This window comes from Aedes aegypti, chromosome 1 (genome assembly GCF_002204515.2).
Source record: "Aedes aegypti strain LVP_AGWG chromosome 1, AaegL5.0 Primary Assembly, whole genome shotgun sequence".
In the NCBI taxonomy this organism is placed as follows: Eukaryota; Metazoa; Arthropoda; class Insecta; order Diptera; family Culicidae; genus Aedes; species Aedes aegypti.
In genome coordinates, this window is record NC_035107.1 from 298,132,607 (window position 1) to 298,139,831 (window position 7,225).

Below are 7,225 nucleotides of genomic sequence, written 5' to 3' on the forward strand. Positions count from 1 at the left end.
ATTTCTAAGCAAAACTCAAAATACCTTCGGAAATATCAAAACTCATATCGTTTTCCCATGATTTTTACTCAAAAGTTAATTATTCCATTCAATTCCGCAATCTCAAAGCATGTGTAGCAACCTCTGAAGCGAACTACCAGTAGCTTTGTAGTAAATGCTACCTTTATTCATAGCAATGCGTTGTTTGTAGTATGTTCGAAAGGTGTAGAAAGGAAAATGACACAAACATGTTCCACTTGTGTTCCACATATAGCGTTTACTACTGAGATTGTAGTAAATTCAACTTTACTACATTTTATTCATACGGCCCAATATCTTTCAAGCGCATTTATTACCTGTAATTTTGCGAATAATAATTTTTACTTTTCCACGTTATGCCATAAAACTGGTTATGGACTTAGGTTGGCGGCTATTCAATTCAATTTGACAGCCGCCCTTCACCCTTGAAGTTCAGTTCATGGATAAATAAGTCAATTTGTCGGTTTTTTCGTACTTCACTCTCTTCAAAAGATCATCTTCTTTATTCGACGGCTAGAAAACATGTGTTTTCTTTTTTTGCCTTCAATAAATTATGTCAAGGTTCATCTAAAAATGTAAGGAACATTGCATCCGAAATAAGCGATTGTTGCTCGAATCGATAGTAAGTATCCATTGTTTTGATCTAGGCAGTCCAATTTTTTATCAGACCGATTTCTTATTGGTTGTTTCCTTGATGTTTCACACATAACAGCTATTCCCAGCTAATATGTTTTTTAGCGAAAAAATCTCCTTTAGTTGATCATCGTTTTCGAAGATACCAAATTTTTCATCACTGGACTTCAATATAGGCAAATAAAATATTTGCCGACTAGCGCCATCATGAGAATGACTTCCGAACTAAGAAGGTTTTAGGCGAATAGCTTTCTTTGGATTTAATCAGTGGAATAAAATGCGTGCCCAGTAATGCCATTTAGGTGATTAGGGGCCCAGATAGCCGTAGCGGTAAACGCGCAGCTATTCAGCAAGACCAAGCTGAGGGTCGTGGGTTCGAATCCCACCGGTCGAGGATCTTTTCGGCTTGGAAATTTTCTCGACTTCCTAGGGCATAGAGTATCTTCGTACCTGCCACACGATATACACATGCAAAAATGGTCAATTGGCATAGAAAGCTCTCAGTTAATAACTGTGGAAGTGCTCGTAAGAACACTAATCTGAGAAGCAGGCTTTGTCCCAGTTGGGACGTAACGCCAGAAAGAAGAAGAAGAAGTGATTTCCGAAGTAATAAGTTTCCAGGCGAATAGGTCTCATTTAGTTCTTCAACTGTGTCAAAAACACTAACTACGTATCCCATCATGGATTGAGATATTAGCAAATAATATGTTTGTTTACTAGCGCCACCTTGGGAGAGTTTTCCAAATTACTATGTTTCTGTACGAATAGATCCCATTTAGTTGAACACTTTTGTCGAAGACACAAATTTCGAATATCATCGCTGGACTGATATAAACAAATAAGGTTTCAGGCGAATAGTTCTCATTTAGTTGATCAACTTTATCGAAGACACCAATTTTGTATCTCATAGCTAGACTAAGATATAGGCAAATAAAGTTTTGGCTCACTAGCGCCATCTTTGGAGTGTTTTCCGAATTTATAAGGTTCTATGCGAAAAGGTATTATTTAGTTGTTCAGCTTTGTCGAAGACACCATTTTTGTATCTCATAACTGGACTAAGATATAAATAAATAAAGTTTTAGCTCACTACCGCCATCTTGGGAGTGTTTTCCGAATTTATAAGGTTCTATACGAATAGATATTATTTAGTTGTTCAACTTTGTCGAAGACACCAATTTTGTATCTTATTGCTGGACTGAGATATAAACGAAGCAAATATTTGTACGCTGGAAAGTTGTTTCATATGTTGCTTATAAATGCGACATTTGTTGGCATCTGTGCGCCACCTGGTGAGTTGAATTAAAATAGTTACCAAGTGGAAGTCAGCAGTCCTGTGATCAACTTTGCAGAATACAGTTTTCTCCTAAACCTCTTTATTTTCAAGATATTTGCACTACAAGTACTGTCCTATTTATAGGACGTTGGGCGTTCGGGGCTTCTGTCCTATTTTTAGGACGCTGGGCGGATATGGGTTAAACGTAATCCAAATCTCAGTCCGTTTTTGTTTCGTATCCTAGGTCTTCATAGTAATCAGTTCGTTTCTTGTCCTTGTGTTACCGTTTCAGTGCCCTTTCCGTGTTCATTGCTGTGTTTGTTGCCCAGTGGGGTGTTTGAGTGTATTCTTCAAGCTTGTCAAAGTTCGCCAAAGCTCGTCGATAATACCTGCTTCCTTAAGGAAGTTAAGTAGGATTCTCTCGCAGGCGGGGTCATTTTTAAGCGACTCTTCTATGTGGTGAGTTCAAGTATATTGTCTCTCAGATGTTCTACAGGAAATTTTGTTCAAAATTCTATTTGACTGTACTAGAAAACATTCGACAGAATGGTATAATTCTGAAAAACCACTAGTTTTTTTTCTCTACTTAAGATAACATCACGAAATCAAAGCTTTTCGGGTGTTCTCAATATAAATCAGAATAATTCATTTCAGATGTGCTTTTGTCAGATATCTCAACTTTTCGGAATCTGTTCTTGATAAGTGCAAGAATAAACTGTACGAAAATCAGAATTTTATCTGCACTATTTATGAAATGGCAGTATGGTGAAGTCGTGCCCATACTTTATGGAACACCCTATATATTGATTTCTTCAATTAATACCAATATACCAAAGTTAGGGATTTTTTTTTTAAGAAACGACCAAAATTTTCCTATAAATTCTTCGTTTTTTTTCAATCCGTCATGTATTTAACCAAGAATGGCTCTGAGGATGCGTTAAAAATTATTTGAGATATTGATTGCAACACGAATACCTCTAAGAACACCTTCAAGAATTTGTCTAGGGGATCCTAAAGAAGTTCCTAAAACATTCCTTTCCGATTCCACAATTACTTACCACAGGAAATACTACAAGTATTGCTTTGATAATCGTTACAGAATCATCCAGACAACTCTTGAAGTAATTCCTGGAGAATTACAGAGAAACTACATTCGAACAACAGTATTATAAAGAACAATATTTAATGAATTTGAGAGTAGGTCTTGACAAAAACCCTGTAAATATTTTGAGTCGTGTTCCTGAAATAATCTCTAGATGAAATCCAGGTGTATACATAATACTTAAAGAAACAAGAGAAAATATTTGAAGATTTTTTTAAAATATTCCTGAGAGTGTCATTGTTAGAACTCTTAGGCTAATTCTCGATGAATTTATTTAAAAAAATGTTGAAGAAATCTTTGCTAAAGCTGTGTCTTTGAGCTATTCAACCTATTTCTTTGAAGAAATTCCTCAAGGAATTGCTGCTAGAATACCTAGAGATGGAAAAGTTTTGGAGCAATATCTAAAAAAAATCCTGGAGAAATTTCTGAAGAACTTTTGTCACATCTTTGAAGGAATTTCTTTTTGGGGGATGCTTGGAGAAATTCCGAAGCTATTACTGGATGAAACGCTGGTAAAATTTGTTCTGGGGTTTTCCATAGACAAAAAAAAAATTGTGGAGTCGTATGGAATACATCTGTAACCCACCATTCGTTTAGAATTTCAGGTTTAATTGGAATACATCCTGAAATATCTGAATCATTCTTTTTTTTTTCTTGGAAGTGCCATTTGAACAAGTGTTATGGATGAAAACTTGGAGGAATTGCTGGACAACAAACATAGCGAGAATTTCTGGATCAATCCTTTAAAATTTATAGATCCTATGAAAAGAAAATAAAGACATATGAAATAGTGAAAAATATTTACTAAAATGAGAAGAAAAAAGTTGCAATCATGAATCGTACATATAAAAACGACCGATATCGAGAGCTCCAGAATTACCTACAGGTCTATCGAAGCTTCGTATATCTTATTGATTTGAAAACCTATTGAAGTGTTTATTCACCTGCAGTGAAGCTTTGCTTTGTAGGCACGGACGTTAGAATTAGGCTAAGGAAGACCTCGACTATATCAGTACATTTTAAATTATTATAGATCATCAAATGTGAGTATCATACTTTACGCTGTTATAATTTTTTACCTAGGTAAAGATGGAACATTATGTAAACAAAAGATGGCTTAAGACAACATAAATCTAATTCTATGCATTTCAAAGCGATTTAATATTTACTGAAAGAATAAGTCTGAGATAGCCACCATTTGACGGTTTAACCCCATTTTTTCTGACAAATTTTGGGACATCCCAATGTATATCTTGCGGCAAGCATGACCAAGCACTCTCTGCGCCCAAAAAAGTCTAGAAATTTTTCATTACAAAAAGATCTCCAATCGGAGCGATTCGAACTCGTGTCCCTCAGCTTGGCTTTGCTGAATAGCTGTGCGTTTACATCTATCAAAAACTAATCAAAAATACACTATCTGTTATTTATTAAATTTATTTCAATATTTTTTTTCATCAAAATCGGTTTAATCGGGTCGGGTTTAATTTCACGAAATTACACTCACCTTAACATTTCACTTGTGATTAGACAACATTTCTACCATAGATGTGAATCTACGATATTGATTAATGTAAAAGAAAAAGTGACGCACTGAACCATGCCACTGCTTTCAGCTTGAGTGATTCCACCAGCTTACTTCGATCGGTGTCATTTAACATAGTTTGACCTGCGATGCCCTTTCGCATTAAATTCAAGCACCCAAGAATTAATCAAATTCATATATAATTAATATCACATTGAGTTTTGAGCGTGACGAGTTTTTTTTTTCGAGGTGGTCAGTTTTTCGAATGCTGTTTTTTCTTCTTTCAATTCACAGCTGTTGTTAATTTATTGTCTGGCAAATTTATTATCAAACCACAATACAGGCGGAGTTTAAAGATACGCACACATTCTCTCTGGATTCGTTAATTGCACTTCCGCATAAATTTTCGAGTTATCGTATCCAACCGTGCAGCAGTGTCCATGATTCATTGACTGATCTACGCCAACAAATCGCCCTGTCGATGTCTGGTTTCAGTGACGTGTTTGATTAATCAATGTTCTCGACACTAAATCAACGCCAACTGAGATCCGTTTTCTAATGGCGTTAGCGAAAGGAAACTACCCCGAAAACGTTGTATCCGACTGAATTTTGTCGTTTAGTTTTTGGTTCACTGATCTTTATCCGCAAAATAGCTTCATCTTCTTTTTATTGTTGGTATTACGGCCCCACTGGGACAGAGCCTGCTTCGCAGCTTAGAGTTCTAAGAATACTGCCACAGTTATTAACTGAGAGCTTTCTTTGCCAAAGTTGTAGTTTTTTGCATTCGTATACCGTGTGGCAGGTACGATTATACTATATGCCCAGGGAAGTCAAGCAAATGTCTGTTACAAAAGGATCTTGCACCGATCAGGAATCGAACCCAGACACCTTCAGCATAGTTTTGTTATGTAGCCGCAGACCTTACCACTAGGCTAAGGAGGACCCCACAAAACAGCATTTTTGCGAATATCATTTAGCTTCAACGACCATGAGTCAAGAGCGAGGCTAGAATGCTATTGCAGAGTATCCTTGTTTAGATTTCCACGGTTGGAGAGGGACTCAAAATCGTGCAAACTCATTTTGACCCTGACCCATTAGCACTTCACGTCATGCGGTCGTTCGCCGGTTGTTGAGGAAAACCATTATTACTCAATAATTCTGCATAGATTCCTGCAATTTGGTTGCTCTGCAGTTTTGCACACGGAAACAAATGAATGCGATACAGCCCGTATACGGTAATTATTGCACAAAACTGTTCTGTTCTGCCTTCGTTACCATGGTAACCTCACTTAATTCTGTTCTGATTTGTTTGAAGATCGATGATAGCAAGCCACACTTACCATCGCTAGGGTTGGGCAACAGCATGATTGCAAGCACACAGGCTACTAGGATCTGCACGTGTAGCGCCATTTCTTACAGAACACTAATTGATTTGTTACAAAACACGACCAAGGCTGATAGCCTGATGATTGGGCTTAACTCGATCGCACGCACTTAACTTATCTCCGATTTCACTTTGGAAGCAATAAATCCACTCTCGATGGCACTGGACACACGTGCAAATTCAGCTTATATCCACTTCGCACTTACGCACGTAATCCTGTGTCTTTAATGAATTCGATTTTCCAGATCACCGACCACAGCTAATTTCTGCCATTCCGTATAAATTTTTCAAACTGGAACTAACCGCACATTCACTGAAAATCGCCAATCAACCGATTGGACTCTGGTTCGCGATTTTTTCCAACAACCTTGTCCGCTTGCTGCGACTCGGACGGATTCGGACTTCGGACGCAAAACTTCTGAAACCTCAGTAGGCTTCTCAAGTCTTCTGGGGAGTCGGAGAAACTACGCGAACTGCTGCGGCTCGTAACGCGACCAATTTGCGACTGTTTTCCGAGGAGCAGAAGCAGCGGCAGTTAAAGTGTTTAAACTGAACCGACCGATCGACCCAGCACAGAATGGAAGTAGGTACGGCCGGTAAGCGCTGGACGGTGGCCTATTGGCATGCGGAGTTCTTCGGTAACGCGCCGGTTCCCAACATGTTTTTTCTTCTCTGGGTGACCTGCGCAGCAGTGGTAATGCGAGGCGCGAGAACGCTCAACGGAACTCGCGAGTTTCGTGAGAGAGCGAATTTCAGATGCAGAGAAGAGAATAGCCGGTCAACGTGGGTCGAGCTGCAGCATGCATCAGATATTTCACTGTTCCTTTGTACTATGAGAAGTATTGCAGTCAGACCTCAGATTTGAATTGCATGCTTCAAGTGAACGATGATAGCCTTACAGCTAGACTTCCTCAGGGGCAAGTCTAGTATCTCGCGGTCATTACGGGTACATCACATGGAACGCCAGTGTGGGTATCAGACCGAATCTAAGCCGACACTGGTAGACTGATCTTGTCGTATCGACGTCAAGTTTTCAGATGCTTGAGAATTGTAAACAGGGGAGCCGGTCAGTACTCTAGCCCAGATAACCAGTGATTCGTTTCTAAATAGTACTACTATTGTCTATTGTCTGTAGTAGATGTTAGCACTACAACAAGTAGAGGATCTACAGGATAAGGCGATAGGGTCTCAAAATATGTTCTGTCTCAACTATGGATGTTCTGAGTTATGGACGTTTTCGTTAAAAAATAACGTCAATAATTCCCGAATGAAAAAGATAGTGAATTTCTTATG

General features: G+C 38.4%; 1 protein-coding gene across 1 annotated transcript in view; it reads right to left on the reverse strand.

Annotated features, from left to right (window-relative positions):
• Nucleotides 1-6,550, reverse strand: part of LOC5565925 (serine protease easter) — a 28,169-nt gene extending 21,619 nt beyond the window's left edge. Inside the window, exon 1 of the mRNA XM_021838229.1 lies at nt 5,889-6,550. Within this exon, the coding sequence (XP_021693921.1) occupies nt 5,889-5,958 (70 nt within the window). The 5' untranslated portion in view covers nt 5,959-6,550. The remainder of the gene's footprint in view (nt 1-5,888) is intronic.
• Nucleotides 6,551-7,225: the final 675 nt, after the last annotated feature.